The sequence below is a fragment of the Amblyraja radiata genome, chromosome 3 (assembly GCF_010909765.2).
Source record: "Amblyraja radiata isolate CabotCenter1 chromosome 3, sAmbRad1.1.pri, whole genome shotgun sequence".
In the NCBI taxonomy this organism is placed as follows: domain Eukaryota; kingdom Metazoa; phylum Chordata; class Chondrichthyes; order Rajiformes; family Rajidae; genus Amblyraja; species Amblyraja radiata.
This window is the reverse complement of record NC_045958.1, coordinates 49860410-49880446: the sequence shown is the minus strand read 5'-3', so window position 1 is coordinate 49880446 and position 20037 is coordinate 49860410. Positions and strand designations below refer to the sequence as shown.

General features: G+C 40.5%; 1 protein-coding gene across 1 annotated transcript in view; it reads right to left on the bottom strand.

Annotated features, from left to right (window-relative positions):
• The window catches only part of fbn2 (fibrillin 2), a 304739-nt gene that overhangs the window by 75224 nt on the left and 209478 nt on the right, over window positions 1-20037 (bottom strand). Inside the window, exons 29-36 of the mRNA XM_033017776.1 lie at window positions 18920-19042; window positions 17507-17632; window positions 17198-17323; window positions 15643-15765; window positions 11138-11260; window positions 7268-7393; window positions 4270-4392; window positions 986-1108 (exon numbers count right to left, since the gene is read on the bottom strand). Coding sequence (XP_032873667.1) covers window positions 986-1108; window positions 4270-4392; window positions 7268-7393; window positions 11138-11260; window positions 15643-15765; window positions 17198-17323; window positions 17507-17632; window positions 18920-19042 — 993 coding nt within the window. The remainder of the gene's footprint in view (window positions 1-985; window positions 1109-4269; window positions 4393-7267; window positions 7394-11137; window positions 11261-15642; window positions 15766-17197; window positions 17324-17506; window positions 17633-18919; window positions 19043-20037) is intronic.

Below are 20037 nucleotides of genomic sequence, written 5' to 3'. Positions count from 1 at the left end.
ACTGTAGGAAGGAAGCAAATAGGAAAAGAAAAATGTCTAAAAGTAGCAATGTGTAGGAAGGAACTACAGATGCTGGTTTAAACCGAAGATAGACACAAAATTCTGGATAATTCGGCGGGACAGGCAGCATCTCTGGGGAGAAGGAATGGGTGATGTTTCAGTTTGAGACCCTTCTTCAGACTTGATGTTTCGGGTCGAGACCCTTCTTCAGACTCAGAAGAAGGGTCTCAGACTCTGAAGAAGGGCCTCGACCTGAAACGTCACCCATTCCTTTTCTCCAGAGATGCTGCCAGTCCCGCTGAGGTACTCCAGCAGTTTGTGTCCAAAAGTGGCTATTTTGATTCGGACTCTAGGGTACAATCGTAAGAAAGCAAGTCTTCATAACTGTTCCCATTTTGCCGGTGACTTCATCCAGAGTGTAGTGTATTCTGATATCATCAAATGTTATTTCAATCATACTTTGAGAAGAGCAAAGATGGTGAAGCAGAACAGGACAGAGGAATTCCCTAGTCATGATGTCTGTACATGCGTTCTACCTTAAATGGCACCTCATAGAGAATGCTCTGCTTCAAACACAGAGAAATAAATAAGTAGATTTAATATTCATGATATAAATGTTACGGATGAAAAACAGCTTCAAGACTGCTTTTATTCAACAGTTTCACATATAATGGGATGGCTATGACCAACTGAAACACAGCAATAATTGCTTCCCACTTTTATGTATCTAAGATTTCATGAAAATCAGATAGCGTAAATTTATCGATACAAATGTCATTTATTTTATAGAAACTTTGAATTTAGTTGTGCTTTATTTTGCAAACAGCTGGATTGCACAATGCAGTTCCTAATGATTACATAGTGCGCCATTATTATTAGCATTCTCTCTCAGAAATTATTTACTGTAGATTACAACATGAACAAAGGATATACTTTATATGTTAACATAAGCCATTGCGCAAGTTTTCACAAAATAATAACTTACCAACACAGCCAATTCCACTTGGATTAAGCTCAAAATCTGCAGGGCAGTTGCACAGGTAATTGCCAGGCATATTGACGCATAAACCATTGATACAATTTACTGGATCAGCACACTCATTAATATCTGCAGATTTAAGGAGAATAATGTTTTACCTTGGACTGATGCACGTTATGATACAACATCTTTTCTACTTCAGTAATTACGAAAGTTAGTGAGCAATAATATAATTAAATTATCGTAAAGCAATCTTCATTTCCTTTGTGTTGATCGTCTATGTGTGGGGCCCATTAACATTTAATGGGCAAGGCATTGATGTTTATTTTTCAGCTGTGTTTACCATGGAGAAAGGCATGCATCCACATGGTAGGGTTGCCAACTAAATTGGTTTGTCCCGTACAGGACCGCCCTTGTCCCGTATTTGACTGCTAGTACTCGGGGCGAGGGGACTGTCGGGTCGGAGCGCCGCTTCCGGCCCCGCCTCACCCGTCACGACGTAGTGCAGCCCATGGAGTGCAGCAGCAGCGCCTCGCCCATGGCCCCGTCGGTCGGCAGCATGGCCAGCTGTCCGACCTTCGGACCTTTGCTTACAGCGGACACCACCACCCCTCCTTCTCATGACCGATCATCGGTTCATGAGTTGGATGGGGTGCCAAACTTTGTGCTCGATGTCGTGGGGGCCAAACCTCCTCAGCTGGCCTTTGTGTGCAGTCCAGCACCCGGGTCATCTCATCATTCACCCAGCCACGGCCAAGTTGGTCAACGAATTGCCATTGGGAATTTGTCCCATTCACATTGTGTTTTATGAATTTTTGTCTTTGGAGCGATTTCTGTCTTTAATTTGTGTATTGGTGATGTCCTTATTATTTATTTTACTCCGACTATATGTTTTTTCTCTTTTGTTAATTTCTGTAAGGTGTCCTTGAGACTTTGAAAGGCGCTCGCAAATAAAATTTATTATTATTATTATTATTATTATTTTGACCTTTTTGTCCCTTATTTGGGAGTGAGAAAGTTGGCAAGCCTATCACACGGAAAGTTGGGAGTTGAAGACCTATAATAAAGTGTCTTTACTACTTTAAACTCAGATTGTCCGAAAATCATAGACAGATATCAATGGGGGTCAAGCTCAAGAAGGGTTCGCAAGGTTCTCTTAAGGTATTTCCAGGGAAGAAAATTAATGAATTTTGCAGATGTTTCCTGAAACTATACTAGCACATATATTAATATAGCTGCTCAGTAATGTCCCTAGGTATATGATCATAAGACATCCCTAATGTAGTCATATGATCACATTAAGTTTAAGAGTAATTTTTCAAGATACATCCCAGTAATAGCTGTGAACTAGAATGGAAAGAGAAACTCAGGGATTTGATTAAAACCCATGGTATTTTGCAAATTGCTAAGCTGTGGACTGACAAATCCCTGGATCCTGATGGATTTCCACTTGGGTCTTAAAATAAATGGGCAATTAGAAAGTTGATGCATTGGTTTTAATTTTGAAAACAAATCTCTCCAATTTGGAGAAGGTCCCATTAGATTGTAACACATTGGTGTGGATTGAAGTTTGATTGGCTAACAGGAAAAAGACAGAAGACATAAGACCTTGGGGATTAATTGATAATATGAATGGATTAGTACAGGGGCCTCAGATATATGTGACTTGGATGAAAGCTAGCAGAGTTATGGTTGTTAAAGTTGTTCATCACACAAAGATCATTGGAAAGTAAGTTTTGAAGGAGACACAAATAAGTTATATAGAATACATAGGCAAAATGGGCGAGGAACCATCTGGCAAATGTCTATGAAATTATCCATTAAAAAATTGTTATCTAAATGGAGTCATAGGGCCATAGAGCGATACTGTGGAAACAGGCCTTTCGGCCCAACTTGCCCACACCAACCAACAATGTCCCAGCTACACTAGTACCACTTGCCTGTGCTTGGTCCATATCCCTCCAAACCTGTCCTAACCATGTACCTAACTGTTTCTTAAACGATGGGATAGTCACAGACTCAACTACCTCCTCTGGCAGCTTGTTCCATACACCCACTACCCTTTGTGTAAAAAAGTTACCCCTCGGATTCCTATTAAATCTTTTCCTCTTCACCTTGAACCTATGTCCTTTGGTCCTCGATTCCCCCCACTCTGGAGAAGAGACTCTGTATATCTACCCGATCTGTTCCTCTCATGATTTTGTACACCTCTATAAGATCACCCCTCATCCTCCTGCGCTCCATGGAATAGAAACCCAGCCTACTCAACCTCTCCATATAGTTCACACCCTATAGGCAAGAGCCTGCAGAGCTCTGAGTTACAGGGGGATATGGGTGCCCTAGTGTATAATCACAAAAAAACTAGTGTACAGATCCAGCAAGTAATAAAGAAAGGTAATCACAATAAATATTATTATTCATTGTGAGGGGAACTCAATACAAAGAGAGGCAGGCCATCTTTTAGCTTTTTGGGGCATTGACAGGGCTTCATCTGGAGTGCTGTATTTAATGAAGAATGTTAATATGTTGGATGGTGTTCAGAGATTTATTAGACTGATACTTGGAACAAGTATAGCAAAAAGGTTGGACTTGTCCAAAAAGGTTGAAAGAGCTTGAGTGAAACACACAGAACGTTGAGGTGTCTTGACAGGTGATGTGGAGAGGACATGTGTCCTTGGAACACTCTTCCTCAAAAGGCCAAGGAATCTATATCTTTAAGGCAGGAGATGGTAAATTCTTGGTCATCCAGGGGCTGAAAATGTATGTAGGATGCAGAGCTGACATTATATAAGAGCAGCCATTCCCATTTTGAAGGGCAGAGCAGGCTGAGGGTTATATTGGCTTACTTCTGCTCCTGATTCATATATTTGTTTGTATTGAGAATTTTGTGATCATCTCTTATGGACACTAAGATGACAAATGACCCTGTATTTCATGATAACAAAGGTAAGGACCCTGTTAATATAATTTAAGCTCAAGTTATAGTGTACTATTGATTGCTCGTATTTTAAAATTTTTACAAAATGTTAAGGTTACATTTTCATTGAAAATCATTATATGTTTGATGGGTTGGTGGATTTTCACAAATTATTCAGAGATCTTTACAAAAATATAACAGTATCCAGATAAAAATTTTAAATAACATTTGTGACTATTGCAGATTACAATGTAGCTATTTCAATGGGAACTGTAAACCAATTCAATCCAACTGCAATATTGCACACTAATAAATACGGTAAATGATGCACGAAACCTTCAAAAAATTAACTCTGTAACTGTCCCGTTCCTACCTGTACAGTTGCCTCCACTTCTGTCCAGTTCGTAGCCATCATCACATACACACCTGAACACACCCTGAAAGTTCAGGCAGGTGCCAAAGACACAGATATTATCAAATAAACATTCATCAATATCTAGAAGAGAAAAAGACAGTGCATTTTTAATTATAAAATAACAATTCTTTTATTTTATTATGAAAGCAGAAATGTCACATTCTTAAATTGTCTGGTCTTAAAGTGCATTTCAATGGGACCTGTAAAATTTCTGATCCAACTATTTGCTTTCTTGGAAAGCACTCATTTTCAAAGCAATTTTAGAAATTCATACCCTGATTTTAACCTTGAGAAGTGGAAATGCCTGCGGAGCTTGCAGTGGGTGTCATGCTTGGGAAAACCAGCGGTGATAATGTGGGAAAATGGAAACAATAACATTGGTGAGATCAGTGAAAATGGGACGTAGAAGCAGGCTTCAGAGATCCCAGAAATTTGGAGGTTGTAATGTTGCGAAGTTCTTATAGATCCAGGCTCTCTCACCTCTTTTTGGCTGCTGGATTTCTGCAGCCAGGAGCCTGGTCACCAGCATTTAATAGATATCACAATAAGACAGAGAAAGACATCCTCTTTAAAACATTTCAATGACTGACTCTCCAGTGGATGGATTGCAAGCTGGCTCCTTACATTCCCTCTATTATAATTGCAACAAGGCTTGTATTTTCAATTCCCACCCATCACTATGCATGTATTTTTGTAGTTTAATCTTTATCAATATTTTCTTATTAATTCATATTGCAATCTTCTGTGGAAGATAAACAAATTGTTTCAATATTAGTGTGCTTCACAGTTTAATAAGCAGTCCAAACTGTTCTCCTACAAGAAATCGATCAAATGAAAAATGTATTGAACTAAAAGCAACTGCATTCAACCTTCACTAAGATCTTATGTTGCCCACTTTCATGAAGATAATGTGGATGATTTTGTACCCACCTCTTAAATGCGAATAAGATTTAAAAAAAAGTGAGGTATAACTTGCTCTGACCTCAATAATAATCCCCAGGCCTTTTTCTTGACAGCCAGAATCCTTGCCGGAGTCAACCACATACAGATCGTTATTCTCGATCATGGATACCAATTGCCATTAGAGAACAGTAACTTTCAATATTAACTAGCTGACCATTCAAGAGAAGTCAGTCAAGACATAGTTTTTCAGTGTGCAGGAAGGAACTGCAGATGCTAGTTTACACAGAAGATCGACACAAACTGCTGGAGTAACTCAGCGGGACAGGCAGCATTTCTTGAGAAAAGGAATGGGTGATGTTTCGGGTTTCAGTGCTAATCAAGATGAGCATCGAGCTCCTTCCAGGTATATGTTGGAAACGTTTGTCCTATTTCACAGTTTGCTGTCCACTATGTCATAAGGAATCGGGGTCAAAGTGACTCCTGCTTGAAAAAAGGTCATTGCAATTTCAATAATCTTTCTGATGGAGAGACCAGGTTGCTTCATTAAGATTGTATGTTTTCTCATGGTGCACTATGCCATCTGTTGCATGTACAATGTTTTCCATCTCCACACATCCATCTACTGGAGAACCAAAAGTGATCTCTGGCCCTAATACACAACTGGTATGTGACCGTTTACAGTGAATCATTAAAGTTTATGTGTAGTATCCCTGCTCTGCTTGACTTCACCCATGCCCGCTGTGCCTTAGAGCTAGGTCAGATGCCACAGAACCGACTAGTGCTGTTGCTCTCCCCTGACCGATCTTCCCCCAACAACAATATCAAAAGTGTATACCGTCTTGGAGGGGAATGGCCACAGGGGATTCCTGCACACTCTACCTACTCACTTTCCTGGTGGTCACCCCATATAGTTCTGCTTGTACCTCAGGTGTGACCACCTCACTATAACTCCGATCTATGTTACTTACAGATCGTGCGGTTATCCAGCTGCAGCTCCAGTGCCTTCACTTGGTCATGTAGGAACTGCAGCTAAACGCACTTCCCACAGGTGTCATCTCAGGGCAACTGGAAGTCTCCCTGATCTCCCACACACATCCTGCAGGAGGAGCATACTAATGCCCACTCTGTGATTTTCACTGTACTATTACTATACTATCACCAGTGGAACTTGTGATAAGAAATAATAGAGATATAGATATGACATTTATCTATCTCTTGAGAAGTGTAAAAATGACATAATTTCAATGTCAAAAGACAAACTCTGGTTTGCTTCTACTGTTAGGGAAGAAGGCTCCGTTTCAGCATTGCTGCTGTGAGGGTTCACGCAACACAAACAGGATAATATTCAGAAAAAATTACATATATTCACAAAAGGTAAAAGGCAACTTTAACGTTCTAATAATAAAAGGATTCCTATTATTTCATTATTTGTGTTCATAATGTGTGCATTTAATTATCAGTTCGCAATGTGCTCAATCCCTTTTTCATTTTGCTGTTGCACATTTACTGTTATTTATTAATATAATTATTCTTGATTACAATGCCAAATGTTGAAAATTTAGCCACACCTCACTTTTGTGGAAGCTTGGCCTTTTGTCAGCAGTTGCCCTACCATTTGTCCACTGATTAAAAGTTTTTTTTCCCAATATTTACATTTAGTGAAAAGAACAGCATGTCTTTGCAATAAAAGGAGAACAGCTGGAGGAACTCAGTGTGTCAAGCAGCATCTGTGCAGGGAAATGAAAGTGTCAAAGTTTTGAATCGAGATCCTTCAGCAGCCTGACCTGCTAAGTTTCGCCTGCTGCTCTCATTTCCTTGCTGCAGAATCCACCTTCTGCACTCTCTTTTTCCACCATGCCTTTTCAGATTTAATCACAAATCAAGAAGCACGTGAACTTGTGCAGGAAGGAACTGCTACTGCTGGTTTAAACCGAAGATAGACACAAGTTGGAGTAACTCATCGGGACAGGCAGAATTTCTGGAGAGAAGGAATGGGTGACGTTTCGGATCGAGACCCTTCTTCAGACGGGTCTGAATAAGCACATGAATTTACCTTGACAGGATCTGGTATCAGAAGCTGGTGTGAATCCCATCTCACAGTCACATCGGTATCCTCCAGGTGTGTTGAGGCACTGGCCATTTTCACACAGATTCACATTCTCTGCGCATTCATCCACATCTGTAAATAATAGTGCATAAAGTAAGACTGTTATCACCTCACAAAAATCAATTTCCTATGTTCAACAGAGCGAATGTTTTCATACTCTTACCTAGAAGTGAGTGGTGTAAAAAATATATATTTTCCTTTTGACAAATAAATTTCAGTCTGATTATTTTAAATAAATAAACATACATCTTTAGCACATATGCCTTTTCTGTTTTATATCAGACAAGGTTATTTGATGAAATCAATCTTTAATCATGTTAAACTTTAACAGAATGCTCATTATGACAGAACTTTTTGGAGGTTGGAATGAAGTGACACCGAGTTTATATTATATAATTGATGAAATGCAAAATTGGCACCTGTAGATTGGTTATTGCATGTGAACCAATCATAGTAGAATAGCATCACTAACCCCACCTTACTGTATGATTCCTACTAAAACCCACTTCCTACACTAGTCAGTTTTGGAAGCGGTAACGATGAACTAACAACTAACGACCTGCTGTACCGTTATATTATGCTTACTGATTAAAGATGATTTTGAACTACAGATTGTGTAGGTTACTTATTTACACGGTGTCAGTAAGCTTGGAGTAACTCACCGACGTGTTTAGCCTGCAGCGATTCCTGGGTATGGTGAACTATCTGGGAAAGTTCATACCGAACCTCAGTGAACTGAGTTCGCCTCTGAGACAACTAACTCAAAAGGATACTGCCTGGTCCAGGTTCCAGCAACACCAAAAAGCATTTGACGCTTTAAAATCCAGGCTGACCAGCGCTCCCACCTTGACATTTTTCGACCTGAAGCGCCCTGTGACAGTTACCTACGATGCCTCACGATACGGACTAGGCGCCGCCTGCCCAAAATCATCTGCCAATGGGACTTTATGCCCTGTCTCCTATGCCTCCCGCACCATGACCGACACCGAACAGCACTACGCTTGAGAAAGAGCTGCTGGCTGTGGTCTTCGCTCGTTCTAAATTCAAGGACTACGTCTTTGGGAATGTTTTCACGATCGAGACAGACCACCAACCTCTGGTGACCATCCTCAACAAACCTATCCACGCAGCACCTGCACGTCTGCAGCGTATGATGATGCAACTCCAGCGATTTGACTTCAAAATTGTTTACAAAAAGGGTAAGGATATGCTCGTGGCTGACACCCTCTCTCGTGCACCACGGGCATCCAACGAACGACACCCCTATGAACGGGACGAGTTTACGGTTCTCAGCATTGACTTTGTTCCCACAAAACAATTGCGCCGCCTAGCAGAACACACAGTTGCTGACGCCACCCTCCAGCTACTTTCATCCGTAATCAAAAGAGGTTGGACAGACAGACAATCCAGCACACCACTGGAGGTGCAGCCGTTCTTCTTAGTCCGTGATGAACTGGTAATACAGAACGGTGTCATAGTTAAGGGCCACAAAGTCGTGATCCCTTCATCCCTACGTGACGAATACTACAAAGAGGCAAACAGCGGCCACCCAGGCACCGATGCCACGCTGGCCCACGCACAGAATATGTTTTACTGGCCCGGCATGGCCAAGTACATACGGGACAAGACAGCCTCTTGCCCCATCTGCATCAGCCTGGCGCCGCACCAACGGAGACAGCCCCTGCTGCAACAACCTCCACCAGCACTGCCCTGGACCTCGCTGGCGGCAGACATTTTCGAGTGGCACGGTAAACATTATCTAGTCCTAGTTGACTCCTATTCTAACTGGTTCGAACTTGATTTACTGCCTTCTATAACATCAGAGATGGTCATTCAAAAGCTACAGAAACACTTCTCCACATTCGGCGCACCTATCCGCTTGCAGACCGACAACGGAACACAGTTTACCAGTCACGCCTTCAAACACTTTGCTAACCGATGGAATTTCCACCACGTCACGAGCAGCCCCGAATACCCACAAAGTAACGGGCTCGCAGAACGAGCCGTCAGAAGCGCTAAACAGCTAATGGTCTTAACTTAACCAAGTCAGATTTAACCACTTAACCAAGTCAGATTTGTATCTCGACCTCTTAAACCTCAGGAACATTGCTAGAGATGGGATCCTGGGCTCACCGGCCCAACGACTGATGTCCAGGCCAACAAGACCTAAGATACCAATTGCCCAGCAGAAACTGGTGCCACAGGTGCAGAAGCCAGCTACGATCCAGAAGCGCATCCAGGAGAAACACGACATCCAGAAACAATCTCATGACAAGTCCAGCAAACCACTTAAACCAATATTACCGGGCCAAGTCGTCCGTTTGCAAACTACTGTGGGACATTCCCGTCTAGGTTGCGTTATTGGCCCGTCTGAAGAACCCCGATCTTACCTTGTCGACATCGATGGCGCCTTGTACCATCGGAGCCGCCAACACTTGCTGGCTGTGAAGGAACCACGTCCCCCACCAGCTGATCCTTTTGCTCCACCTCTACTGTTCCAGCTGTCTGCTGCCCCTTCCACTACCAGTCCCAGCATGTCCCTTACTCCTCCACCACGACCGGCGGCTATGACTAACAACAAAACTACCTCTACCGCATGCTCTCCCTGTCGGTCACCACGAGTGTCCCCTGCTGCGTTCTCACTTCCGGGTTCACCGCCTCCCTCTAATTTTTCTGGCGAAGGGGGAGAGGGCTTGGTTTGTACGCGTTCGGCCGTATTAGTAGACCGCCTGACAGATATGGCGAGTATGTTTGAATTCTAGCTGCATGTGTGTTTAACTATATTCACTCATTACGGGGAAGGATGTAGATTGGTTATTGCATGTGAACCAATCATAGTAGAATAGCATCACTAACCCCACCTTACTGTATGATTCATACTAACACCCACTTTCTACACTAGTCAGTCTTGGAAGCAGTAACGATGAACTAACAACTAACGACCTGCTGTACCGTTATAATATGGGTACTGATTAAAGATGATCTTCAACTAGATTGTGTAGGTTACTTATTTACAGCACTTCTACCAGCAAACACAGCAGAGTGTGATGTGGTCTTTGTGGATTCTTGACTGTAACTGATGCTATCACAACTCCCTCGAGACCGTACCACACTGTAATGTGACATCATGACAATTCTGTATATTATTTATTAATTTCAGACCAGGTGATGTGAATTATTATATAAGTTTAGATTTGTTTAATTGGCTGAAATACACATAATATATATGTGATTCTGAAACGTTGGCAGTATGTTATTAACTTTGAGATTACTTTGATTGAGCACAGTAATTTTCCAAAGTTTAGAGTAAATTGCAATGTTGGAAGAGAAAATCTTAGCATGGCAGCAATGCAGCTGGCTACATTGCTACTGGGGTGCGTGAGACAACATTCTAATGAGCTGCACATTACAATTGCAGATGTGTCAGGGCACCAGAACCAAACATCTGTTTTTACGTATTACTCAGCTATCAATCTGTAAAATAACTGTTGCTCTTTTAATATAACAGCAGACAAATTTGTGCCAAGCCACAGGACATAAGTAATCTCATCTTGGCAATCAGTAGAGATGCGGCAAGACAAAGGAAAGGGTAACATTTCAGTTGGCTGGTGTTCCTGGTCTTGATTGCCATTTTGCTGAAGGAATGAGTGGATTTGTGGCGGGGGATGAGGGCAGCACATCGGCAGCATTAAGCAAAGTCCTTTTAACACGTTACGTTTCAACCTCATTGAAAAGTGAAATTGTGTTGTTTCTGTCCTCGTCTACGGACACATTTTTATAAACAAAAAGAGCTTCAGTTTCATTCCTTCATCATACCTGAACATGTGAAGCCATCACCACTGAAGCCTTCAGAGCAGAGGCAGCGATACGAGCCAGGTGTGTTCATACACTCAGCATTCAGGTTACACTGGTGCGTTTCATTGTTGCACTCATCGAGATCTATCAAATCAAAAAGGGCAACACATTAGTTGAATGAAATATACAGCGCATTATTCTTCTTTAACATAATTGGAAAACCATAAAGAACAAAAAAATGCCATTAGTGCAAACAAGTCAAAAGCATCTTAAGTTTAAATTGGAGAAATAATCTGGCTTGGTAGCCACAGAAGGTAATTTATAACTGGCAGTGGTTGAACCACGATATATTCTGTAAACTATATACTGAGGTCTGTATAATTGTGCAAGAAAATACAGAGGGGCTTTGCAGACACTGTATATGTTCACGTTCATCTATTCACTGGCCTGCCACCACAAACTTCAGGAATATTTTTTTCCCTTCTGGCGTGCACAAAGAAAAATGCACCAAGATCTTGTTCTGGGAGGAGTGGGGGATGGGGGATGGGTGGAAACATGGGAAAATGCCACCAGACACCTATTGGAGCCGTTATTGCTAGCTTCACAGTTAACGGGCATTAAAGGGGAAATTGTACTATTGAAAGTATCTTCGGATTGACCCCAAACATCAGCTATTTCACACCAGGGTTGCTGCCTGACGTACTGAGTTCCTTCAACGTTTTTGGATTATTTCTCTGGCTTGCTAGAAAGGAGCATATTTATGGGGTGTGACATTGCAATGCCAGAAATGACTGATGCTGGAAAGAGCCCAGTTACATTTCTGGGGTAATGCCAAACACTCCAAAATTGGTTGTTAGAATGTTTCATTCTCTTCAAATTTAAATTTCAACAAACAACAATCATAAAACTGAGGAGAAAACAAATTAAGTATTTCCAGTCAAGGAAAAAGAGTGGTATGAAGGCAATGTTCTCCCAGCATTCCTCTAGTATTTAAGTTGTCCATAAATGCTCATTCAACATCCACACAATAGCGGTCAGGATCCTGTGAAAATTACAAGCTCCTTTTTCATGAACTGTTCACTTATACAAATGAAGGAACTTTACAATCACTTGCATTTTTTTGACGTAATAGGAAAAGGTAGCAGAATTGATGGACAAAATGGTGAAATACTGGCATGGGTGACTCTCATCAGTAATTGCAATCTCAAGATGGGAGATCAGTTTCCTCATGCAAGTCTTCCATTGCTACAGCATTAGCTCAAGATCATGATCTAGATAAGCCTGATACCACTGGCACTTAGGAACTTTAGTGAATGTATTAAAGCAGAGCCTCCCAAAGCACATTATACCGCAACCAAATTAAATTCCTTCGGAATGCAAGAAAATGTAACTCTGAATATGTGTCAGTTCGTGCAGTTTGCCAATGTTGCTCCACACATGCAATGTAGTGTTCTGAGATTATACAGACACTTCTTAACCTGTCTGGATATCTACATCAATCAGGTTGTGTCACCCTCTCCCTCAAACCCTTTGTTCTTTGAAAGAAATAATTCTTGGTACCAGGTCAATTATTAACCTCCTAAAGTTTCACCCTTGTAGCAGCTGCAGCCTTCCAGCACCTATAATGGGGCTTTCTCACGGGGCGACTTGACGCAAGAGGTAACCAGAGTTGAACATCGTGGGAACCTCGTACGATAACCGTACGGCATTCGTGGACCACCGTGGCGCTAACGGCAGGTACTCGTGTAACTTGTTGACTCGGGAGAAAATTCAAGCAAGCTTGAATTTCTCCAAGAGTGACTTGTACACTTGTGGTTGAACATTGAAACATTATATGGACGTAGTGGCCAGTGCGATATCCGTAATAACTCTTGCGTTTACCGTGGGGACTCCTGCGAACGGTGAACCCGGAAGCTGGACAGAGGGGACAGAAGGTGAGTAAAAAAGGTGGTCTCAATATCGCCAATGGAACATGTGTCCATCGAGGACGTCCCACCTCATTGTCATTGTTGGAGAATCTTTTTCACTGGAACACTTGCAGAGATGGCTCCCAGAAAAGCTCAAAGAAAGGGGGTAAAGCATGTCAGAAAGGTTTTTGCCATGCAGGAGAATGAGGAGGAGACGCAGCAAGAGAGACAGGTGGAGAGGCAACAGGAGATGCCACAGATAACACTGCCTGTGGGCTCCTTGGAGCAGGGAGAGGGTGAGCAAGGTGGATTTCAGATTGCCTCCCCAGTAGCCGTTGTAGGAATAGCCTCAACAGATGCGTATATAAAAGGAAGATGGCAGAAGGTAAGGCCATATAACTTCACCAGGGAACAAGAGGGGGAACTTGTAGAATGGTACCAATTCAACTAAATTCTTTACGATAAATCCAGAGAGGATTACAGAAACAGGGAGAAAAAACGGAACCTGCTGGAGACGAAGGCTGCGGAGTATCCCAGGTGCTCATGTGAGTATATATAACGATATATTAGTACATCAACAGGAAAACCATTTAATGTTATCCATGATTTAAAAACATACATTGCTATTGATGTAAAAGTGCTGTTTTTGCAGTTAACTTAAACTTCGCTTATAAGTGTGTCTGTGCCCTGCAGCTGCAAAGTAAAAAAGTCTCAGACAGCTTTTACACGCTCTGTGTTTGAAGTTGGAATCATGTCTCCAAGAGCCATAAAATAAATTATGCATGAGGGCAGGCAATTTTCACTTGTAATGCTTGTCTTAAAAAAGGCTATCTGTATTTACAAGCTCGGGTGAAATTCTGACAAAGTTTGTGAATGCACTTTTATCCTCTTCGCACAGCACATTAAGCAGTTTATCATATTGTCCAAATAGAGGTCTCCATTAAAAGATGGGCTTCACCCAGTGAGACTTCCTCTTAATTCTCTTTTTAATTAATCTCACCCTTCTGCCTTCACGCAAGCGTCCTCGATTCACATAGAGGGCTGCTGCATACAGCGCGTCAATGAAAAACACCACCATCCTGTACTCGAAACTACTTAGTACAGGCATGTCTCCAAATGAGCCAATTCGACCAAGGGAGGATATTTATAGTATGTGAACAAAAAAGTGACATCATTTGTGCCACGTGATGATTTAACAACACTTCACAGTTCACAATGTTCATTCAAGATTTAACGGGAAAGCTCGGGAGACGGACAAGTCACTCGCACAAATAACAGAAATGCCGAGTACCCGTGGGAACTCTTTATCTACCCCCCGTTATATTGTGTGATATCGTGCTAGACCACGACCACTTCACTCTGGTTACATCTTGCGTCAAGTCGCCCCGTGAGAAAGCCCCATTATTAAGAGCCTTTAGGAAATATGCACTTTAATGCTAAATGATTTGATTTTTAATTTGTGTGCTCAATATAACTTCATGAAATAATCTCAATTAACAAAATACAAACTTTCTTTACTTTAAATAATAATAGAATTGATGATCAGAAGAATCAAGTGCTTCAAACAAGCGTAGTTAAAATTTAAACCTGCTTTTCATCAGATTCCTTTGTCCGCTCAATGGTTTTTAATTCAGATCTAATACCTTCAAAAGTCAATCCATCATATAAATTCAGGGCAGAAAAAAAAAATCTCAAAGTGAACTGGAGTTTGAAGGAATGGATCTTTCATCGGTTTGTTATGGCTGATAGTTATGCCGTTTTATGTGTTCTGTGTAGTGCAGTGTAGAAATAGATTCAGAATATATTTCTTTTTTGAAATAGCTCGGGTGGTTATTTCCAAATTACATTGGAAACTACCAATATTCAGTCATGATTTTCCATGTAGTCGTACGCTCCAGATCCCGTTGGTAATTACTCTCAGAAATTCACATTACAAATTAGACTTTTTAAACTTTGTATTTCATTTGGAAAAATGTAATTGAAACCAGTCTTGGTATCATAAACCTGAAGAGAGAAAAAAATAGTATTTAGTTTTTCCTGGCTCTGTACTAAAAGTTGCCCAAAGGCTTTGCATTAACTCTGTATTCCACTAACTTTGGTCTCCTGCCTAACCTCCACTTTCTTTGTCTTGCCACTGGTGAATGTACTATCAGCTGCTGTTCACACCCAAAGCCTCCCTGTTGCTTTGTTTCTCTCTCTTTTTTAAAACTCTCAAAATGCCTTCCTACTATTTTGGTCATTGTTTATTCAATTTTTATTAAAATGGGCATTTGCAAAATATCTTGGGATGAATTTCTAATTATGTATATTATTTAAATGCTGTTTTAAATTCAAACACAGTTGTTTTCCCATAATAATAATAATGCAATTCTTCTCAACAGAATACACTAATGTAATCTGCTAGATCTAATATTTAGCCATGCAAAACGGTGCAAAATTATCTGAAAACATATTTGCAAATGCATTTCGCAAATTACTTTTGGAAGCCATTTATTTATCCACATTTGCAGGTAATGCATTTTTTGTCTTACTATTCCTTTGCAACATGAAATCAAATCAATTCAGTTCTGCTTTGTAAATACAAAATTGTTCATTATCCCTTGACCATGGTGAACTCACCAACACAAGAGGTACCATCACCAATCCATCCATCACGGCAGCTGCACTGGAAGTTTCCAGGAACATTGGCACACGATGCATGCATGTCACAATTGTGAGCCCCAATTTCGCATTCATCAACATCTGAAAACATATAAACAAGGGAATCATAGAACTGATAAATCAGCTACTGATTTATAACTTGCTCTGCAGAATAAACTTTTTAAATATAAATTAATTAGTTATCTCTCTGTTACTTCTAGTGGAAAGTAATATCTATATCCATAATAAATATACTTCAAACAATAGATGCAAGCAAAAACAAGCAGGTTGTGACAAAGCTTAGGGTACCTCACAATAAGCACTATTAATCAGTATATTTCCTTGGTTTCTGGACAATGCAGCAGGTTTGCAAACCTTGTGCAATTGCCAACATCTCCAACACCATACGGAGAAGTAGTATCCCCATTAACAACAGGAAGCTTTCCTCTTGTGCTGACAATAATGTTCCTCCTTCAGCCATGGAAGTAATTTAGAACGTAAATGTTTGTCCGGATTTCATTATTTCTTTCATTGTTTACTTGCTTTGGCACTGCTTTCCATAATTTTCCTGAGGAATTTTAATATCCTAATAAATGAATGACCTGTTCTCAGAATGTCTCAGTGACAATTTTGTTCTGTAAACAGCCATTGAAAGTGGCCTTTCAGTTTTCCTTATTATTTGATATTCATGGGGTCCTTTTTCTATTTTATTGCTGAAAACAATATCTTGTGAATCACTCCTTTAAGCTTTTCTATCCAATTCATGGAAGCACCCGTCTTCTTAATGAATGTTCATTAATCGGTGAAATGCAAATTTCGAAAGTAACTTAGATTAATGTATTTTTAAAAATGGATACAGCATAAAGAGAAACTAACTGGTGATATAATTAAAGAAAGTACCAGATTAAAAGTGAAGAAATCTCAACATCAATGAGGGCTAAATCGTTTAAATATTGACCCTCCCAAATTACCAAGTATTACTAAATTTATTCCACGAGGATTTAATTTAAGTGTGAGATTAATTTAAACAAGGTTTAATTTAAATATGAGATTAATTAAAATAAATCTTTGCTGAGTATCTTGAACAACATTCAGTATGGTCATTTGTTTCACTTGTTATTTTATGGTCTTTTACTTTTTTTGGTGCAATACTATGATAGAAAATATCTGATGTATCTGATGCTATGATGAGATTTTCCCAATCTGACTCATTTAACGAAAGCTACATTCTTTGCATTCAACAATGATTTTTTATAGTTTAGGATTATGAATTACTGCAGTGCCATCTTAAAAAAACACCATGGGTAAATTTCTGAATGCACTGGGGAACAGAACTTTGCTCACTGCCGGCATATAATGGCAAGCATTTCCTTGATTTTTCAAATGCATTACCAGCAATGAAGTTCCTATCGTCAGAGTATTCTCTTAAAATTACGCAGATGTGTTTTATATTTCATGATATAAACATTTTAAAAGAAAAAATATAGGAAGATCTTTAATAAGACACATCTTGCAGCAGTTGTTTAAACCCTACCTGAACATCCGGTTGATCCCTTCTTCACAAAGTATCCAAGCTGGCAATGGCAAATGAAGGAACCTTTGGTATTCTCACAGTCACCATAGAGACAGATGTTCTCGTTCAAGTCACATTCATTCACATCTGAAATGATACATCCTTGTGTCACTATCTGCAACAATTAACTCTGTTATGGTAGTGTTAATAGTGCTTTAATTATATCCTGGATAACTAATATGCAAATGGTAAGATTTGCTTATGTTGTATTGGACGTACAAAAGGTTTTTACTAATTTTAGGAAAAAAAAAGTTGTCTTCTTTGTATTACCAATGCATGTCTTCATGTCCATTGAAGCCATGAATCCATCAAAACACAGGCAACGGTATTCTCCAGGGATGTTAGTGCATTGTCCACCATCACAGATATCAGGATTATCCTCACATTCATCAATGTCTAGTGAAGTAACACAAGAAATGTCAAGTGAAATGCATTAATTTGACGAATTTGCAAAATAACTTCACTACAAACTCACAAATTGCTGAAGTTACTTAACGGGTAGTATCGCTGGAGAACTGCATGACTTACTGAATTACTCCAGCACTGTTTTTTTGTAAACCATCATCTGCAGTTCCTTGTTTCTACATCTCTAAAAAACTCTGTTGCTTAAAGATTCTAATTTTCAAAGGCAGTAAAATTTATTGAGACAAGTCGTAACCTTAATGATTTTTAGTACTTAATCAGACCCTTGGAGATTAACAGCAGAAATAGTAGCCTACCTTATGATGTGAAATACTTGAAACTCTGCACTCAATTGCCAGAACCGTACTATGTTAAATGCAGGTACATTGCAGGACTCCCATGCAAACAGGAAAGTCATAACCTACAGGCTAAGCACCATCAGCCACCCCCTGGCTGTGCTCTGCTGCTGGAGTCCAAAAGCAGAACAGAAGCTTGTTGGGATTTACACTGGGTGGCCAACTCTTCAATCCTGCACCATCTAACCTGCCTGGGTTTCAGCATGCCCACTGGCTACAGTGGAAATATGAAGCAGCAGAGATCAAACAATGCAAGATACAGCTTTAAATAAGAATACATTGTTTGTTCTAGGTTATCATTATTTATATTAGTTGATTTGACTCTTTCCATTTTTATATTTTAATAATTAAAGTTAATAATTTAATATTTGTATTTACAAACAAACCTGATCTCCTACGTTTCACTGAGTTACGTTTGGGTGAGTGCTTAGTGTGAACAATCACATGTCAATAAAATTGATCTCCCGGTGGCTCAGCACTTCAACTCACCCTCCCATTCCGAATCCGACCTTTCTGGCCTGAGCCTCCTCCATGGCCAGAGTGGGGACCACCGTAAATTGGAGGAGCAGCACCTCATATTTCGCTTGGACAGTTTGCACCCCAGCAGTATGAACATTGACCTCTCTAATTTCAGGTAGTCCTTACTTTCTTCTCCCCTTCCCAGCTCTCCATCAGCCCTCTGGATCCACCTCTTCCTTTCTTCTTCCTGCCCCCTCCACCCTCACATCAGTCTGAAGAAGGGTTTTGACCCGAAACCTTGCCTATTTCCTTCGCTCCATAGATGCTGCCTCACCCGCTGAGTTTCTCCAGTATTCTTGTCTACCTTCAATAAAATTCAGGCACTTTTTATGGGTCATCTCCGAATCATTTAAACCCACTAAGAGTTCATCATGACAGACTAAAATAAAATACCCTCTCCATTTACCTGCACATGTTCTTTTATCTGGCATCAGAGCATAACCTTCAATACAACTGCATTCATAGCTGCCTTCTGAATTCGTACAATGTGTGTCACAGCCTCCATACATGATTGTACATTCATCAATATCTATAATATGGTGAGTGATTACAAAAAAGGCCACAATTAGGTTTTTTGAATGATATACATTAGACATTCAGAATACAGTTTATATGCTTATTTCATTATATTAAATAAGTTGTATAAAGGGGTAAACCCCAGAGTGCTTTACAACATCAAAATTGAAAAAGGTAGGGTCAACATTTCCAGATTCTCTTCTTGAACTTCAGCAGGAATGCCTAATTCCAAAGCAGAGTGAGACAAGCCATTTATAAAAGAGAAGGTGACCCTGGTTGATACCAAAGTTACATTTTGAGAAGGTAAATTTAAAGAATGGGAAAGAGCACGTTAAAGTATCCACAAAATATTTTGTTCATTTATAGATTACTGGATAGAGTATTTACATATGAAACATTGATAACAAAGGAGTGGTGACATTTGTTTGCCGGTCGGTGTTTGGCCTGATGAATTTGTAGTGAACAGAGTCAATGCTGAGGACTGCCAATCGTTCCTATCTGTACATCATTGCGCTGCCAGTCCCAGTTCATTCGTGCTGCCAGTACGATGAGATGTATCCAGGAGATTTTGACTAGAATCTGGCAAACACTAATTGAGTGCTTTATGGGCCTGTCCCACTTACGCAACTTTTTCAGCGACTGCCAGCATCCCTCATAGGTCGTTGCAAGTTGCCAAAAAAATTCAACGTGTCGAAAATCCAGTGGCAACCAGAAAGACGCTACGACTCATTGGGCGACTGAGGAGACTACTCACTACCACACAGGCGACACCCTGGCGACATGTCGTGGGGTGAAGCCTGTATGGTCGTGAGTAGTTGCCCAAAGAGTCGTACCTTGTTCGGGTCGCCGCTGGATTATCAAAATTTTCGGCGACCTGCAACGACCTATGCCGGCAGTCGCCGAAAAAGTCGCGTAAGTGGGACAGACCCATGACTCTTGATAACCAGTCAGCGGTCCCCAAATATATACTAGCGGTCCCCAAATATATACTCTGTGGCAATGTCAGTG